General features: G+C 40.0%; 2 protein-coding genes across 8 annotated transcripts in view; one reads left to right on the top strand and one right to left on the bottom strand.

Annotated features, from left to right (window-relative positions):
* The window catches only part of SZT2 (SZT2 subunit of KICSTOR complex), a 283208-nt gene that overhangs the window by 183895 nt on the left and 79142 nt on the right, over positions 1-20171 (top strand). For all 7 annotated transcript variants that reach the window (XR_013622459.1, XM_078772210.1, XM_078772202.1 and 4 more), the window contains 7 exons: positions 7153-7282; positions 7448-7597; positions 11448-11550; positions 14775-14946; positions 17696-17819; positions 17994-18112; positions 18622-18786. Coding sequence is in view for 6 of the 7 variants with exons in the window: in XM_078772210.1 (XP_078628336.1) it covers positions 7153-7282; positions 7448-7597; positions 11448-11550; positions 14775-14946; positions 17696-17819; positions 17994-18112; positions 18622-18786 (963 nt within the window). In the remaining variant the exon portion in view is untranslated. The remainder of the gene's footprint in view (positions 1-7152; positions 7283-7447; positions 7598-11447; positions 11551-14774; positions 14947-17695; positions 17820-17993; positions 18113-18621; positions 18787-20171) is intronic.
* On the bottom strand, positions 1807-8313 carry LOC137440231 (THAP domain-containing protein 6-like). Its single transcript, XM_078772226.1, has 8 exons — positions 6917-8313; positions 4884-4981; positions 4520-4724; positions 4175-4306; positions 3792-3999; positions 3422-3575; positions 2107-2279; positions 1807-1952 (listed from the first exon to the last, which is right to left on the bottom strand). Exons 2-7 carry the CDS (start codon positions 4952-4954, stop codon positions 2276-2278), a joined length of 774 nt encoding a protein of 257 aa, XP_078628352.1. The 5' UTR covers positions 4955-4981; positions 6917-8313; the 3' UTR covers positions 1807-1952; positions 2107-2275.

Below are 20171 nucleotides of genomic sequence, written 5' to 3'. Positions count from 1 at the left end.
CTGAAGCCATTTTGGGACTAATAAACAGACCATTTAAATACATGGACAAGGATTAATTCATCATATTGTACAATACAGTACCTTATACTGAGCGAGGGGTCTGGGACTATTTGCCCCAGTGTGAGAACAATATGTTCACATATTAATTATTGTAACAGTGTCAAGGCGTTCATTGTTTGACTTGCTATTTGCAGGAGTTGAAGGTTGTCACTCACAAGCACAATGTGGATCTGTCATAATTGAATTTAACTGCTTTCTTTAACATTTGTACTTGTCCACTTTTGCGTTGAAAATAGCAATAAATATATAGGCTTACATTATATGCACCACACTTTCCTTGCGGTTTGAACTCTGCCTCACAGCAACAGCAGACCAGCACATCACACTAGTTAACGACGGTGCAATCTTCGCAACACCAACGAAAACTGCTCTCCCAAGCAAAGTTGAAGAGATATGAACAGAAAACTTACGCAGACACCCACACAAAATACCAGCAGCTGTGGCCAAATCTCTGCCAAGCATTTGTTGGTTTCCTGTGCAAATATTAACGGAGAAATATTTGTTTGAATTAAAGATGCCACTATCATTGCGCAATTTTAATAAAAAGAATCAAAGATTGTTACATGTAATATATTCATGGATATACACAGAGCTAAGAAATAAAACCACATCACACGTTAACAACATTTTAATAAAACACAAATACACGGGTTAGTGATATCACACATGTACATATGTACACTGAGTGTGTGTACAGTAACTGTACACTGGGTATGCCTGTCAATCACTGGCCTTTGAACAGCACCAGCTTGGTTGACTCGTGTCTTATTGACATCCCCATTCGCCTAACATTGTAGGTCTTTGCAATGTGGTGCTGCCTCAGGTCATAATAAGCATTGGTGAGAATACCTATCAGGTCGTACAGGTGATTATCTATGCCATATTGGGTTTCAATGATATGATTGCCCATATCAAAGAGTTCTTCTGAAGCTGTCATTTCCTTCACACATAGTAGAACCTGCTGAAATGTACAGAGTTTGACTGTGTGCACATCCATAAGGCTCTGGATGGCCTTCTCAGCAGTGTGCAAGACCTTCACCACACCTGGTGATGGGATCATAAGACCACCATTGTTCTTCAGCCTGAGCAGGTGGTAGGACTGAGAATAATCCTGAGGCATCGAATAGGAGAACAAAGCAAGTCTGCAAGTGTTGCACTGCACAGCTTTGCACACACGCCTGACTATCCATCCGGCAATGTATGTGATGCTGTTGTCCAGTAGACATTTGTTCTGTGGTGGTATCCAGTTTGCATAGTCATGCTCAGCCATCACACACACAACACTGTCAAAGTTGTCACAGTCATCCGACTGGCTTGTAGTAGCCATGCAGAGTGTGCCATCTTGAGCACGAACATTTCCAGTTTTGGTTGGCTCAATTCCGCAATGAACAGACAGCTTCCGGTATATAGACTTGAACTGCTGGACATTGGGATTGTTGTTCCAGCCCCCTGAAACAGAATGTTTGCCTTCATGAGAGAAACATGTCCTTTTAATTCAAAAGTACAGTACTTAAATAATTTCATACAACAACAGATATGATTAAGTAAAAAGCAATGAGTGTATCTATTGTTGGCGTGAAACTCTGGAACAAGCTCGATGTAAAATTACGACAACTCACCACTGACAAAATATTGTACAAGTTTGTGTTTACTGTCCCGAAATAAATTATATACATAGAGTACAGTACTTAAATTAAATCCTATATTAGCTATTAAACTTATGAAAGAGAAATGCATGTAACTTGCCTGCTCTGCGCACTGAGTTGAAGAATAGTTCCAGATGATCTTGTGACAGTTTGTATGTCAGTACATATGCTTGTTCCTGTAGCAGCAGTGGCACAAGACGCTTCAAGCTCTCAATGCAAACTATGAAACCTGTAATGGCAGTGTGTCTGCAAAACAACAAGTAACAATAAGTATCCTAACTAACCGGAATGAACTTATATCTGATGCATAGGGGAGGGAGGTGGGGGAGAAACTGGCAGAGGTCAAGGAGGGGGTGGGGCAGGAACCAGAGGAGGAACAAGTTATCAGGATTACACAAACCTTCTAGTTTTGTGGATGAATTCTCCTTCTGTTGTCTTCAGCGACTGCAAATACGTCGCCGCAGAATCCATGTACGTCATGGTGTGTCCAATACTGGAGGGGCTGAGAGCCGACTTGAACCCATGCATATAGGCATTTCTCACATTCATGATGTCGAACAGTTTATCGATCACCTGAAAATAGTCAGTCAAGAATGTGACCAGAGTAAAGAGTATGTTTATATTGGGCCTACAATAAGCCTCAAGTTACCTCTGCATTATGGCGTAATATTACAATTGGTATTTCAATCATACTGAAAAATAGCAAACAAAGCTGCACTTGTAGAACTTTTTTGGGTCTGATTTGAAACCAAATTGGACATAAATTCACAACTATAAGCATACCTGAATGAATTCAACGGTGGCAGATACACCCTGGAAATTGGCATGGCCTTCTAGCTCCATTGAACGTAGTGCTGTTGCAACGGAGTTGCTCAACAACTGTGCAGCAAGACTAACTTTCATCTTCTGTTTCATGAAGTTCGTGTGCCTGAACGACAATCGATTTCCCAATCGCAATCCAGTATCATCCTGAAGTTTTTGTAGATCCAAAATGAAGCGCCAATCAATACGTCCTTTGTCAGACATTATGACACCGTATGCTTGGAACATATTTCGCATTAACTTCAGCATATGGCATGGATCCATTATGACAACAATCTCCTGGTTAGTATCAGGGTGCTTAAACGATGGCTTGCAGTCGAGTGCACTCAAGCTACAGCCAAGATCTCTGCACATCCCGAGGTTGGAAGCATGTCCATCCAACGTCAGTGTCCTCACATGGATGCCAATCCCATGCAAGGACGCGATACACTGTAAAAGCAGTTGCTTCTGAGTGGCAGCTCTTAAAGTGTTTGTCAAGAAATAGGCCACAGGAGCTTTCCAATGGCCTCGTAGGCCAACAACCATGAAGACGAGGGCTTCTTTTGCCTCATTGGTGCTCTCCGAGTCATCTCCTAGATCAACAAATCCAAGCATCATCTTTTCCTTTGGATCATAAACAATCTGTTTCCTAATGGCCATGGCGTCTATCATGAGAGCAACATTCTTGTATGTCTCGGGATCATTTGCACATTTTTCCTTGAGGCACATAATCATCGAAGAATTGATTCCTGCGGTGCAATCCACATTAGAGAGCCACCTAGAAAAAATTATGGAACTTAAATAATCAATTTGACGATTGTGATCATTATTAACAACTACTTAATGAGTTCAAAATGTAGTTGACACATGTCAAACAAATTAAATATAATACATCCATGTTTGTGACAACTTACATTCTCAGTGTCCTGGTTGAAGGCATATTAAGTTTGCTGCGAAGGTACTCGTATGCCTTAGGTCCGTACAGATGTAAGGTCAGAGAAAACCTTCTCTGTTCTGCTGTGTATGCCTCACTTCCCTTTGGTTTTTTAAATAGATCCATGGGAAAGTCTGAAACGAAATATATAACATAAAACATTGCTCATGTATGAAAATCTTTTAGAAAGTAATGTTTAGACCAAAAGTATGGTTATTGAACACAAAGTGATGTTGTACCGATAATCAGATTATCAGAATGATATTTGTTGTTTGACAGAATGAACTTCATTCAGATGCCAGTGGCATATATATCTACGTAATGTAACCAATACGATGAATAAGTCCTACCACGGTACGCCTGGAGCTTTTCTTCTAGTTCTGCTGTCATGAGGTTGTGTTCCTTCAACTCATCCTCTATGGATGATAACGTGCTCTTACATCTTTTCTCTCTGGCCTTTGTGTTTTTCAGCTGCAGCTCTAAGTCAGCCACTCGATCCTCTGTCCTCCTCAACTTGACTTTTCCCACAGCTTCGTCGGGCGCTGCATAGCTATGGAACTACAACATCACAGCACAAATAATATGCATGAGCAGAATATCACCAGACAAATATGCCCCAAAAAAAAGATGATTTTTCACTAGGACTATGTAAATTACCTGTAGTACGTGACTAATTTTTATATAAAAATCAATCAATGCTAGCATTTTAAGCTACTAATTCCAATATACATACATCAGGTATACTTGAATGTACATGTCCACTGTCAAGGCTTTTAGTATTGGATTCATGCATGTGAGCCTGATGGTCGTCCTGGCGCTCCTCCAATGCCCTCTTTGAAGTTTGCGTTTGACGTTTCTTCTCATGCTGAAAAGCAAACATCAGCCACATATTGTCAATGTAAAGTATACCACAGAATAAAACATGGAGTTACTTTATCTGTCTTAAAGTTAGAGTCAAAAAAGAGTCCGCCGCCGCGTACTATTACATATAGTTCCCACACATTTTACACACTGTCCAAATATTAAAGTATGAAGGTTTTAGTTCGTTTAGAAAAGATCACAAACAACACAAACATACTTTTTGCAAGTGCTCTGGTAAGTCAAACTTTGATGGGACTGCATCATGACGTAGTCTTTTGGTTTGGCCTGTAAGATCGAAGTCCACAGGTAAAAAGTGTTGGCTGCACACGACATCCCAGGGCTTTGGCTTCCACCCCTCTACCCGTTTCATCTGAATACACCATTTCCTTCTTCTTTCTTCATGCCCTTCACTGGTGGGGAAGCTGAAAATAAGATAGCTAATTGTTTAAATTCAATCTGATTGAGCTGCATGGAAAGCAGACCTCAAACCTGCAGATTTTATTAGGTCTACTACCCTGTAAACACAAATAAGAGATATACATGTCATATATTTAGAAGAGATATTGTGGTATTCAACTTACAGATGAAATGTCAGACCATTCCCCTTCCTCTGTATATTTCGGCATCTTGCATGTGCACACTGCCTGGGCATCTTAACTGTAGCCTAGGCTACTCCCTCCTATATTTGAAGAAAGAACAAGCACAATGTAAAAGTTAATGCTTATATTTATAATGCTTATATAAATATAATAGGCCTACCTTTGACTGCTTGGCAATAATATTGAATACAGGATAAGTCAACCCCTTGGTGTTGAAGATCGAGAATTCTAACCCCATGAGAATTCCTGAACATGGCCAAGTTTCCTCATGAGTCATGGATAGTCCCAAATGTGCCCCAGAATCTCCTATCTTTATTCAATGATTTATGAGAGCTGCATTTTGGAGGTACATGTACCTCATGGACAGAACATTTAAGAGAATTAACATTCTACTATGAACCAGTGTTAGTGTAGACAGGCAGACGATGCGTTAAATATCACCAAAGTTACAACATTATCAGAGTCTGGCAACTGAATGTGTTTTAATCCAATGTACGACACTAACCTGATACTTTGTTCGCCAGTTGTAGTCAATTTAATCAACAATAACTTGCAAATGACGATGACGCGAGTGCATTCCACAGATGGCAACTTGAAAGCTTTCCTGTGGCAAGATGGCGGCCGGAAATCTCGCCCTGTCGTGACCCACTGGCCACTGCCAATCTATATATATATATATCTATGGCCGAGATATATTAAAAATTCGTCCATTTGATGACAATCGTCACGATGAAATATTTAATTTATACGTCGTCACAATAATGTGGAGAGAGGAGCATAGCTTCGTTCACGTGTCGCCACACACGCGAAATTGCCGAGATTTTTTTTTTTTTCAATCGCGGCATGGTCAGTCATACACCGCCTGAAATAACAGACAGGAAAATGCCGAGATATATTAAAAATTCGTCCATTTGATGACAATCGTCACGATGAAATATTTAATTTATACGTCGTCACAATAATGTGGAGAGAGGAGCATAGCTTTGTTCACGTGTCGCCACACACGGGAAATTGCCGAGATATATTTTTTTTCAATCGCGGCATGGTCAGTCATACACCGCCTGAAATAACAGACGGGAAAATGCCGAGATATATTAAAAATTCGTCGCCACACACGGGAAATTGCCGAGATATATTTTCACTTTGCACAAAAATAACATCAAGTAATCGAATCAATAGGAATGTCCTGTGCTTATAACATCGACGTTATAGGCACAGCTGCATCTAGGCATTGTGTAACATCGACGCGGCTTTTGTTTTAATTAAAACTTTTTGTACTTGTTATTTTATTACATTCACGTAGTTTCACATTCTGGACTTCGTGGAGCTTCAATCTTTTGTGGTTCAAAAAAATAAAATAAAGATGGATTCTTCTTCATCGCATCGCATTCTCTTCCTGTGAAACTGTTTCTCCATTTAACGTTTCCAAAATCAAAACTTCAAAAACTTCTTCACTTCGATTCGAAAAAACTTCAAACTTCAAAAAACGTTTCCAAAACGTCACTCCATTTAACTTTATTAAAATGGCGATAAAGACCATTTGACCATCGCCTTCGCCCAGCAGACGCCAATACGATGGTGTCGTAAGATGGCGTCGTATCGGCCGATAATCGGATGCTTTTGGGTCCCAAAGTCGGCGAATTCAGATTTTTCGAGTATGGCTGTACGTGATAAACAAAGAGCGCGGTTCGTGGATGGAAAATGCATTAGTGCCGTGGGCATGGGGTCACTGGGTGCGGCGTAAAAGGGATAACAAAGTCGAGTCCTTACGGTATTATTATATAGATAATTATATGGTAAATATGACCATAACACTTTAATTCCAATGTCGTGAATACAAAGTTAATGGATTGACGTGGTGTATGGTTCATGATTCCATGATAAGCGGTGTACGGACTAACAACCACGGAAGTAAGGAATTCGCCTCGGTTTGTTGATAGCATGTTATTAACCCAACCTTTGTGAGGTATATAGATTACAGTAGATCTTCCCTCATTTCTGTAAGTAAAACTTACCTCACGGATGTCAGGATTCCTCCAAATTTCTTTGTTTGATGTTATAAGCAGCATTAGCGACTGTTTGAAAAGCTAATCATGTGTGTTTGTGGTTTATAATATTTTACAAACCTGGCTACTTCTGGTCTTGTTTAAATGTATATTGGCAAATGCAGAGAAAAATAGCCATGCTTCATTTATGCTCTGAACCATATGGAAGCATTAGCTGATGTGTCATGGCATCATGTTGTGTGCAGATGCTACTACTGCAGGCTCTACATGATACACGTGTTTGCAACTCTCTGCTCGAGGCTGAGAGTGAGGAAGATATATGGAAGCAGGACTCGTCTTTTCTACCCTCACGGAATCGTAGTTACACCCATGTTGGTATGCTTTGTTGTATTGTTTTGGGATTTCTCCATCAAACACAACTCATAATGGTCAATGTGTAATGAACGATTGGATGTGCAAATGCTTACACCAGTGCATCAGCCTTGGACAGGCCTATTTTGGATTTGTTATTTTTTTTTTCTCCATTCACTGGTTGAGCAGATTTGGATGAGTCTAGCCAGCCCAAGGAATACTTGGCAGCAGCATTGCAGTTGGTGCCTGGCCACTTCTCATGTGATCCGGTGTGGTCCACACTCATCCCAGTCCATCCTCGCCTCAAGATGGGTGGCCCTTCGATGGGGGTCTCTTTTGGTACAATGAGTAAACTTGTGGGTGTGCATTTCGTTTGCATTTAAGTTTGGTTGTTTTTTTACTCACGAGGAAACTCCTACCAAAGAGGATCGGAATTATTGATTACCATGAACAAACATAGACAAGTTTTTTTTTCTTTGCAAAGTGAGAAAATTGCATCAGTCTCTTTGGTGTTCCCTATCTGTTCACTTGGTTCATGTTATTCTAATTTATCCATTATCTCTTAATAGCCTTATCATTTATGTGAAAGACCCTCTTCCAGCCGAGTGACGAGAACACCAAACAGACGAACCCAATTTCCTTGCTTTACAAATGTAAATCCCAGCTGGAAGTTTCTATTTTGGGTGCTTTCATCAGTCTGTGCGTCCATACGTCTGTGTGCCTCTAATCAAAAATGACTGTGCGCATTTCTTTAATATTCACCACATACATGCAATAACATCTGGGCATGAGGCACATCAAATGATTTTGCAATCAAATCCAAAAGTCATGCGACACACTTTTATTTCCGCATTTTGTTAAAAATATATATATCTCGAGAGAACAGAACAGTAATATACTGTGTATGCTTTTGAAAACATTATTTATTTATATGCATTTATCATCTTCACCAAAACACAGTGTTGAATTTGTTAGTATAAATTTATACTGTGTACACTTTACCATCCAGGCCACCAACACGCATTTTGTATTATTTTTTCTCTTCGACACTTTCCCTTCTCCACTACACACAAACACACACACACACACGCACACACACGCACACACGCAGTCCAAGCCAAAAATATTGGCACCCTTGCACTGTTTTCAAATAACTCACTATTTTCTCTAAATATAAGTTGAAATTCACAAAAGTATTTGGTCTCCACAATTATTTGTGTTTGTGCCACAACTTTGGCCTGGTGTTGGCTTAGCGGTTAGGGTGCTGGCTTGGGATCCTAGGATCCTGGGTTTGAATCCCGGTCGATCATTGAATTAACGCCAGGGGGGTTGACTCAGCCTGTCATCCTTCCGAGGTCGGCAAATTGAGTACCAGCATGCTGGTAATTCCCTGTGTGTCGCAGGAGGCGACTAACAGGGTTGGCAGCAGGAAGGGCATCCGGCCATAAAACATTGCTTCAAAAAGGGGACCATGGTGCCTGAAAAAGGCAAAATGGCCTCTAAAGGTGGTTCAATTCTTTATTTCACTGTTAATATTACAGAACCTTTGTTTTTGATTCAGAACTTAATATTTCCTTTTAAATCAGAAAATAAAATTAATTGGCATTGACAAAATTATTGACACCCGAGACTTAATATTTGGTAGCACAGCCTTTGGCCAAAATAATTTCAGTCAAGGGCTTCCTATAGCCATGAATGAGCTTCCTACACCTTTCTACTGGCAGTTTAGCTCACTTTTCTTGTGAAAACTACTCCAGTTCTCCCAAATTTGAAGTGTACCTTCTCCAAACTGCTGTTTTCAGATCTCCCCACAGGTGTTCAATGGGATTTAGATCTGGACTCATTGCTGGCTACTTCAGAACAGTCCAGCGTTTTGCTTGAACCATTCCTGGGTGCTTTTTGAAGTGTGTTTGGGGTCATTGTCCTGCTTCAAGACACATGACCTTCGACGGAGACCCAGCTTTTTGACACTGGGTTGAACATTGCACTCCAAAATGCCTTGGAAATCTCCTGATTTCATGATGCCATGTACACATTCAACAAGGCACCCAGTACCAGAGGCACCTCACAACCCCAAAACATCACTGAACTTCCTCTATATTTGACTGTAGGGAAGGTGTTCTTTTCTTTGACTGCTTCATTTTGTTTTCTGTAAACATAGAGATGATGTGCTTTACCAAAAAGCTCTAATTTGGTCTCATCTGTCCACAGGACATTCTCCCAGAAGGATTTTGGCTTGTTCAGGTGTGTTTTGGAAAAATCCAGTTGGGCTTTCTTACGTCTCTCTCTCTCTCTCAGCGGTGGGGTTCTCCTGGGTCTCCTACCATATAACCTCCTTTCATTGAGTTGGCGACGGATGGTGCGAGTTGAAACTGTCGTACCTTGTGCCTGAAGGTTAGCTTGAATCTGTTTGGCAGTTGATCGAGGTGCTTTCTCCACCATTTGAACAATCCTTCGCTGCAATCTTCGATCAAGTTTTCTCTTGCGACCACATCCAGGGAGGTTGGCTATAGTGCCATGGGCCTTAAACTTCATGATAACATTGCGTACGGTGGACACAGGAACATCAAGGTCTTTGGAGATGGACTTGTAGGCCTGAGATTGTCCATGCTTGGCTACAATCTTGTGTCTGACCTCCTCAGACAATTCTCTGGTTTTCTTTCTTTTCTCCATGCTCATTGTGGTACACACAATGACACAAAACAGCAGAATGACTCCTGTTCTCTATTCAGACTGGTTGAATGAGTGATTTTTATATTGCAGGCACCGGCAACTTACCATAGGTGAGTTCAATTCTAAAGTAAAGGAGAATCACCTGCTTGAAATTTTATTCTTTCTAACAACTTCTGAAAGATGCCAATAATATTGTCCGGGCCATTTTAAGATTTCTGTGTGGAATAAGCTAAGATTTAGTCATTTTTTCAGCTTTTTCATTTTGTTCCACTGCAAACCAAAGAAATACATATGTGGATACCAAAATAATTTTTTTTAATTTCAACAATTTTCTGGAAGAAATGGTGTATTATTTGAAAAAAGTGCAAGGGTGCCAAAAGTTTTGGTCACTACTGTACTTTTTAATTATTTATTTATTTATACGCCCTTTGCCATCACAGCTGCCGACATACCACCTTGAAATATATATTTATTTGTATGCCTTTGACCATCACTGCTGCTGACGTACCACCTTGAAATATTTCTTTGTCTACCTTTTACCTTTCTACAACCTTTATTTCATTTACTAATTTCGTTATTTATTTTGTTATTTAAATGTAAAATCTACACGCCCTATTTTAAAGGTGCGGTCTCTGTATTTGCATCCTTGTTATCAATGTGTCATTGATGAGGACTTGCATCCTTATTATTACTGAGACAGATAGTGTGCAAATTTTTATTTTTACCTTCGCAAAAGCGGAAGGTTATGTTTTGATCGCTGTGTATTTATTTGTATGTCTGTGTGTGTGTATGTTAATCGCATAACTCAAAAAGTATTCAACCGAATTGCATGAAATTTGGTGGGATGATTGGTTATTATACGGGACACATTTGATTAGATTTTGGGAAACAGATTTGCTCAAATTCTGACTATTTTTAACTCGATCGTATTTCACTCAAAGTTATGAGCGACTGAAGAAGAAGATGTCCATCCAGGACGTCATCACTATAACGCGATCTCCCGCGATCATTTCAACCTCAAAAAAAATTATAATTGCAGATTTGACAATAGATGAGGCATATTAACAAACGAATGAAACAGATTTGCTCAAATTCTGACTATTTTTAACTCGATCGTATTTCACTCAAAGTTATGCGCGACTGAAGAAGAAGATGTCCATCCAGGACGTCATCACTATAACGCAATCTCCCGCGATCATTTCAACCTCAAAAATTTTATTTTGGCAACAAAAGTAGCTGCGGCGAAGGTATGCGCTCTACCGAGTGCCCGTTCTAGTTAACATTTATATTGTTCTTTTATTAATGAATCGACAAATTATAATCCTTATTTGACTTTCATATGCCTTTAATCACCCACCCAGCAGTCTCTACAAAGCAATGGAGTTGTATATTCAACAATGAATGGTTTTAGCAAACACCCTGAGTTTGAGGAACGAATGCAGTGTTGTCAAAAAATTATTAAGGAATGGTTAATCAACTCTGACAGATTTATGCTCATCTCATCTACCTCCCTCAGCGATGCAAGCACTTCACACGGTTCTCAATGCTTTTTCTGTGAACAATCGCAAGAACATGTTTGTCTATCAGGAAAGGGCAACCAAGTCTGTCTTCTATCTCAGGTATATTTACTTGAGCTCTTTTTTTCTTGTGTATTCTCCTTTCATTTACTTTTAATTGGTTACATTATATTTCTGGTTCTGTTTTATTAATCTTGAAATTATCACAACTAGCATCTGGGCGAGAGTGCCAGTCTCGGCTCACCTTCGGTGGGTAATTTAAAGTGGTGATATTACCATAAAATGATACTTTCTTCTGAAACACACTGTACACTTGAAAAAAAATTGGAATATACTTTAACCATATTTGGTCTTGCTGGACTATACTGTAATGTTTTTGTGATATAAAATGCACTGAAAATATAATTTTCCACAAATTAATGTTTTCTGGGACACACTATACACCTTAAAAAAAATTTTGGGAAATGGTATACCCATGTTTTGTCTTTCTGGACAACACTAAAGTTTTTGTGATGTAAAATGCCAAGTGTTCAATTTTGAAGTTTTCGTTACACACAGGTATATGCATGCATTAGCTATATTATTACTTATCATGTTGACCTTTTGAAAACCTCTAAAATCCTCAATTTTCATCTGATTGACTTGAAATCTGAATAGGATTTTCATATCGGCGAACTGAATTCAACCACCATCTATTTTTGAGATCAACATAGGCCAAAAGGTCAACAACCTTTTCAAATATATAAAATCCTCAATTTTCATCCGATTGACTTGAAATGTGAATAGTATTTTCATTTCAGTTAACTTAATTCAACCAACATTTATTTTTGAGGTCAACATCGGTCATAAGGTCAACATAGGCCAAAGGTCAACCACTTTCTATCAGATTGCTAAAATCCACGATTGACTTGAAATTTGAATAGGATTTGCTTATCAGCTAACGGAAACCAACCACCAACTATTTTTTAGGTCAACATAGGCCAAAAGGTCAACATAGGCCGAATTTCTAAAATTGTCAATTTTCATCCGATTAGCTTAAAATTTGAAGACTATTTGCATATCTGGTCGTATAATTCAACCACCAATTATTTCTGAGGTCAACAGGATGCTCTACTGAGTGACATTCTACTTTGTCTCTTTTGCCAAGTGTCACCGAGTGATTTTTCATGTCTATTTGTCACTCGCCTGCAGGTCACAATTCTGAACCGATCGTCATGAAACTTCAACAAGTTGAAGAGGTCGTCACAATTGAGAAGCCTATTTATTTTGAGGTCAAAGGTCACCTGGAGGTCAAATTTTTTCAATCGCCATTTTTCATCCAATTGACATGAAATTGAACAGCGTTTGCATATTGAGTCACTAAATAGGGAAACCAACTATTTTGAGGTCAAAAGGTCAAAGGTCAACTCAAGGTCAAACTTACAATATCATAAATTTTCATCTGAAAAATCATAAATTTTCATCCGATTGACTTTAAAGTTTAACAGCATTTGCACAGTGCCTCACTGAATTGGGAAACCAACTATTTTTTAAGGTCGAAAGTTCAAAGGTCAAACTTCTAAAATCATCCATTTTCATCTGAAAAATCATCACTTTTCATCTTATTAACTTGAAAATTAATTAGCAATTACATAGCGCAATATATAATAAGCCTGGTGTTGGCTTAGCGGTTAGGGTGCCGGCTTGGGATCCTAGGATCCTGGGTTCGAATCCCGGTCATCACTAAATTAACACCAGGGGGGTTGACTCAGCCTGTCATCCTTCCGAGGTCGGCAAATTGAGTACCAGCTTGCTGGGATGAATGATCACGGTGTATACCCCGATTTAGAATAGGTACACCGTATCCCTGCGCATCGTAAGAGCGTGACCAAGGGTTGGCGTCAGGAAGGGCATCCGGCCATAAAAACATTGCCTCAAACAGGGAACCATGATTGTCATGGGGCCCGCAAGGCTAACCCCCGCTTTAGCGGGGAAAATGGCCTTAAAACGATCATTCATTCATATTCATATAGCGCATCACTGAATTGGGAAACCAACTATTTAATAGGTCAAAAGGTCAAAGTTTAGCTCTAGGTCAAACTTCTAAAATCATCAATTTTCATCTGAAAAATTGTCACTTTTCATCCTATTGACCCGAGCTTTGATTTAGATCGTCAATTTTAATCTTGATTAAATGGGCAATTTCATGGATCAATGGCAACATTTATTGGGGGAGGGGTGCATTTTGCAAGTATCGTGCTCTGCATGACGTCTTCTTGTTTATTTATTTATTTGATGGGAATAGTTATAATATGCTTTGAGCTTTGTGTTGTTCCCTTCTTATTAATTGTTTTGGACAATAACATGGTTTCATGAGCATTGATTTATTTGGGGTGGGGGAGGACATTTTCATGTACCACAACAAAATAATTGGACAATTTGAATTTTAATCGGATGATTTTCGAAAATTGACCATGAAGTGATTCACAGTTAATAATATGTGATATTTAGGCCCCATTGCGGTATTAAAATTGAAAGATGCAAAAACTGAAGTTAAATATACTTTTCAAAAATGAAACAGATATTAATCAACTCGCTCCTTTCTTGATTAAACATTGAATTTACAACCCATTTCACACACCTTTATGCTTAGAGTGATGGGAAGGAGGCTCTTTCACGAGCCTCGATTCAGTATACAAAAAAAAAAAAAATGAAATTGTGGTTGAGGAAGCTATTTATCACATCTGCTAAGGCTTCTGCCATTGCTTGTAATCACCATTTGAGGGGGTTTAGAAGGTGGAACGGAATCCTCCTAGGATGCAAAGTTTTCAGCTCTATTTCAGCAAAGGATCACGTTTCATGGACCAAGGTGTGAAGTTTTTTTTTGTTTTCATATCTTTGTTCTGAGGGTTCTTTTCAGGATTGTCAATGAACCCCGGAGGGCCTCCAATTGTACTTCATTTGTAGTTATTTGCCCCAGTATAGTTTTTAAGATCTCCTTGAGGTTCCTCTTGACGAGTATTACTCCTGTTGCTCCAACTATCACTGGTAAAATATCGACACTCTTCAGCTTCCAGCTTATTTTGACTTCATCTGCCTTTTGTTGTGTTTTATACTCGGGATACACCAACAACACATTCTCCTATTTTAATGTTAAATGGTCAAAACAATCCTCTACTAAACATAGAATTTCAATCGCAATTAACGATGAACTTTGTGGACTATAGTCAATATATTTTGTCCAATGCCAGGCAAACTAAATGGCCATTTGGCCTATTAATTTATATATTCATTTATTTATCTGTCTAATTATCTATACATATACAGCAGAATCCCATGTCTCACAGACTCTATGAAGAAGCAACAGGTCGGCAGACTGGTGACATGGGCCGAGGTTGGATTTCAGCCTCTCATTCCATAACGGCGCCACCACAACCTGGCCCAGTTCGGGCACCAGTCACCTCAGCCTCACTCTCACTCACACGTAGTCAGGAACCCACTGGTACAGAGGAGGTTCAGGTTAGTGGGCAAAGGAGGGATTAACCTATTTGGCCATGCAACAATGAAATGCTTTTATGGAGAATTAACAATTTAAAATGTTTTTTAGCATAATCATAAAAAGTACTCTAAAATCCTCGTGTTGACTCATACTTATGTAATTAAAAAGCAATGTTACAGTATTTGATTTAGTCAATGTCTGTGCAAGGTTTTATCAACATGAATTTAAGGGACCAAGTAAGAACTTTGATATGTTTTCTTCCATGTTGCTCGAATACTTACACTATAGATTATGGAATAATTTATATTGACAAGTTCATTAAACAGCTTATTTAATAAGGTGTCAATTGTAGATAGCGAGCAATTTGAAATGCTACACAAACACCATTGGCTTAGCGGTTAGGGTGCTGGCTTGGGATCCTAAGATCTTCAGTTTGAATCCTGGTTAATCGTTGAATTAACGTCAGGGGGTTGACTCAGCCTGTCATCCTTCTGAGGTCGGCAAAATGAGTAGAAACTCACTGGGTCCTCTCTCAATGAGAATTTGGTGGCAGGATTTGCACTCCGGCCGCTGTAAAACACCTCATTCCGTAACACACACAGTGGTGTTATGTTGGTATGGTGCTGAGGTGTCGTCCAAGGACGCAGCAACGTGCTGATCCTGCGCATGCTCCCATATGACGACGACGACGACAAACACCATACCAGGATGTGACTTCTGACTGCTTTCCATGTCAATGTTATCCAAGATTGAAAGATGTGTTCCAGCTATCATATGTGCAAATATGGTGAGATTTTGTAACATCTCTCTCCTCCTCCCCCGTCACTTATTCCCCCAATATGAATTGCTTGTTAAATCATCGGCTTCAAAAACAACCCCTACACTGCCAGAACATCCTCTGCAATTATCGAAAGTAAATAACAGCCTAAAATTACATTAAATTGCAGTGCCACCTCAGCTTACCAAATTGTGAAAGCACCTGTGCCAAATTCTGGCAAACTGTTATACCAGGCAAACATACAACTTCAAAAATAAACAAAGGATATTAATATTACTAGGTACACACAAGAAACGACAATGAAATCCATTGTTAAAGAAATAAAGTTAAAGAAATACAGCAGAACAAGGTGTAGGCAGGCTAGTGGCACGGAAGGCATGCTGGCTGCATGCAGCGGTGCAGAGGGCATGCTGGCCGGGTGTAGCGAGCGATGCAGAGGGCATGCTGGCCGGGTGTAGCGATGCAGAGGTCGTGCTGGTTGGATGCAGCGGCGCGGATGGATTTCAGGCTGTGGGAATCGGCGTGGAAGATGTGTAGGATGCAAGCAGCGGCATGCAGGCGTTGCAGGCTTTAAAGCAGCGGCATGAAGGGGATGCATGCTTCAGGCAGCGGTGTGCACAGGGTTGTCTACAAATAGTAGCATGGAGGTGGTCCAGGTTGCAAATAGTAGCATGGAGGGTAGTCCAATAGTCGTAGGGAGCGGTGTCGTCTACAAATAGTAGCATGGAGGTGGTCCAGGTTGCATGCAGCCATGTGGAAGGGGGTAGGCTGTAGTGTTTTAGTGGTGCAGCCAGGAAACAGTGGTGTGTAGGTTGTGAAGATGACACTGAAATGCTGCTTTCACCTGGTATTGAACCCACACCCTATGGGAGACTAGTCCAGTGCCCTCACTAACAAGCCACCCTTACCTATACAGTAAATAATTTTGTATTATGTAACTGTTGGAGTAGTCAGTGGGCAAAAACTCGTTGCTCCTTCATAAAGTTGAACATGGTTTGCACAGAGTTGTTCACCAGACAGGAATGAATGTAAAACATTTTGAAAACTCACCCATGAATGGAAATGATGAGGATGACTAGGATCAGTATTCAGTCAATCATTTGGAGGGGTGGTGTTGGCAGCAGTGGAATGTAAATATTTCACCCTCCCTTCAGAGATCTTTATAATTTTCATTCATCTTCCATTTGCACCATTGGTCTCGTGTCAATATATAGCCTTAAATGAAGTTTACTACCTCCTTTAGGCTGCATTCCCCTGCAACACTACTACAAGGAGCACACACTCATCGATTTTGGATATTTCAGGCCTTTTCACCTTCCTTGGGAAAACCATTGCATATACCACTTAGCTAAGAGCTGCACGTTTTAATAATACAAACAGTACTACAGTAATGAAAAAATGGTGTTGACAGCATTGTGTTTGCTTCATCTTCTACCAGAGGCAAACACACACGCAGAAGTAATTGATTCGTATTTGCATCAAAAGGTTCCCTGTATGAAGCATGGGATTCAGCCCAAAGTGGGGAGCTATACTTTTTAGTGTGCTCACAAACTCCTTTTGTGTGACGAGGAGTTGAGAAGGTCTAAGGAACAACCTGATTTTGTAGAAGATGCCAATATGGTGTCTGTGTCTGCACACCATCTCTGAGATTGCCCTCTCAAGGCATCTTATAAATCTACATAATTATACAGATCCATATTTTAAAGATTACACAACCCAGAATTTCCCCAATATTGGATGAAAGCCATGTTTTTCCTGGAATTAAGTTTGGTGTCACAGCATGCAAATGTCATAGGAGTGAGAATTATTTGTGCAAGTTTCATAAACCTGAAAAATGGAGTCACTGGTGAGATGTAGTAATTGGGAAGGAATGAAAGAAGTTAGTGTTCTTGAAGTTTCTGTATTTTTTTACTTTAGCTTTACAACTGCAGATGGGACTCAGTGCATTGGGATGGGAAATTAATGAGTGCTGCATGTTTCTTTGATTGTAGCGTGGTTGGTGGGAGAGGCAGCTCCCAGGGGGGCCAGGTTCTCCACGTTTAAGTGAGCCAACGCGTCCTGTCAGCCTAGTCGACAAGCACATCAGGCTGGTGGTGCATGGGGTTGCACAGGCAGGTAAGTTGCACTTTTTCATCCAGCATTACAACACAATCGGTTGTTAACAAAGGGTTTGCGTCATAGGCAAATTGCTTCTCATAAAAGGTTAACTTTCGTCACTAGGAGGGTCAAGAGCATCATGACACTGTTCAATACATAGATGCCACCCTTAAATAGCAATTATTCCAACAGGGCTTGAAATTACCGAAGATCTTGTGAAGGGTCTCCGGAGGCGGCTGGACGAGGCAACACTTGATGTCATCACAGTCATGCTTGTCCGCAATTGCAAGCTTACGCCCGACGATGTCGAGGCATGGAAGCCACACTCACGTGAACTACCCTTTGTTTAATTGTTTAATGGCAGTTGACATGTTAGCTCAGTCGGTTTGGCATGCTTACTGTTGAGCTGTTTTCTCTGTATTTGATCTCCCTCTGGGGATAATCTTCTGGTTTTGGTTAGAAAGGCAATAGACAATTTTCCTCGCCGATGGGTGTTGTGCACCAATGCACAAGGTGATGCCCACACAGCACTGTCACTTTTCAGTTGGAAGGAAACCTTCAATAATGTTTTATTCTTCAGGGGTGTTTGTTTATTTAAATTTGTGTTATTTTCCGTTAAACATGTGGATGTGTTTTTAAACACCATGTACTCTTCTATGACAAATGTACTTCTGGTAATGTCAATGAGACGTAACACCAAACCTTGTTTTGGTCTCAAGTAGCTTTTGCCAGAACCTTGAATAAAACTTTAAAGTTGGAAAACTGGATGCATTGATTTTGTTTGAAAACAAATTGGTTTCATTTCCCTTCTCACCCTAAGTTTATACAACCACCATCATCACCTCCAATGGAGAGTCTGTGGGTTGGTGTTCCACAAGTGGCGTTGCCTTATCTTTCTGCTGTGGTTGTGTACTTGCGTCAGAACCTGCTCACCTTTCTGCATATACCCAAGTACATCGACACCAATCCAGCACATCATTTCCAGGTATGGCAGAGTTTTTGTTTTTCTTACACCTGGCTATTAAGGTTTGTGAAAGAGCATAACAAGAGAGAACAAACAGTCAGACAGACAGAAAGGGGTGAAAACATAGCCTCCATCTACCTTTGGTGGCAGAGGTAACTAGAATGGCACTCGGTAGAGCGCATACCGCCGCCAGGCTGACCAATTTGTTTTGTATCCCAATGATAGGCCGGATCTGGATTCGGACCAGCAACAAAATTGAATCGCTTGTTCTTGTCACCTAACCAACTCGTCCACCAAGTTTAGTCATAACTCGTCCATAACTTTTTTTAATGTAATTAGGTTTACTCTCCATGAAATGGAGAGAAACCTATTATTACTGCTAGAGTTTTTCTTATTATTATTCTTCCACCCTATTTTGCACCTCCGAAAACTTCATAATTAAGTTTCTCAGCAACCGCTGGTTGGATTGACAGGAAATTTTCATCAAATGATCGGCTAGGCTCGTAGAATTTTTTAATGCTAATGATGACGTCATAGGTCACGTGGTATGGGCGCCATCTTGTAAAACACCTTCAACTTTGCCCCTCTGTATCTCTGAAACGGCTCAATGGAAAAATTTGAGGAATGGCTCATTCTAAAGAACTCTGCAATGGGAACAAAAAACACGTGTATTGAGTATATCAAAAATGCTAACGTTAAGAGGTTAGAATTCGTCAAACACAGTTTTTCACCCCCGAAAATGAGATTTTTTCTCCAGATGCTTAGTTAAAAAAAACTCAATGCGAAAATTTTCGAAGTCATACGTCACATGGTTCGGCCGCCATCTTGTTTTCCGTGAAAAAACACAAAAAACCCTTTTTCTCCGCAACGGCTGAACGGATCGAGCCCAAACTTGGCATGCATATTCGGATACCCATGACAAACAAAAAAGTCAGCGAGCACGACGTCATCCGACACGTGGTTTCAGAGTTATGACGTTTTAAAATTTCAAACTAGAAATGGAATCACCTCCATAATTTGTGGAGATATCGAGTGGAAACTTTACACAAATGTTCCACATGGGGGGATGTTTCATCGTTACTTGAGACGTTTTGATAAGTCACATGGTTTGGCCGCAATAAATAATGGAAGTTTAAATTTTAAAAAGCTTGTAACTCTTGAACCACTGCATGGATCGACTTGAATGTTTAATGCAATGTAGCTCTCATCGGGTGGAACAGGTGTGCAAAATTTCAAGATGATTGGATGTACGGTCGCGAAGCTAAAGTCTTTATTGTTGAAAGAAGAAGAAACACACCATTTTGTCCTCCCAGGCCACATCTCCCAGTGCTATTGCCATTTTCAGTTTTAATTTCCTTTAAAAAACATTTTCCTTGCAATAATAGGGCCGATTGAGATAAAAATTT

Source organism: Myxine glutinosa, chromosome 1 (genome assembly GCF_964187855.1).
Source record: "Myxine glutinosa chromosome 1, kmMyxGlut1.1, whole genome shotgun sequence".
NCBI classification, from domain to species: domain Eukaryota; kingdom Metazoa; phylum Chordata; class Myxini; order Myxiniformes; family Myxinidae; genus Myxine; species Myxine glutinosa.
Note: the sequence above shows the minus strand (reverse complement) of the source record. Positions and strands in the feature narration are given on the sequence as shown.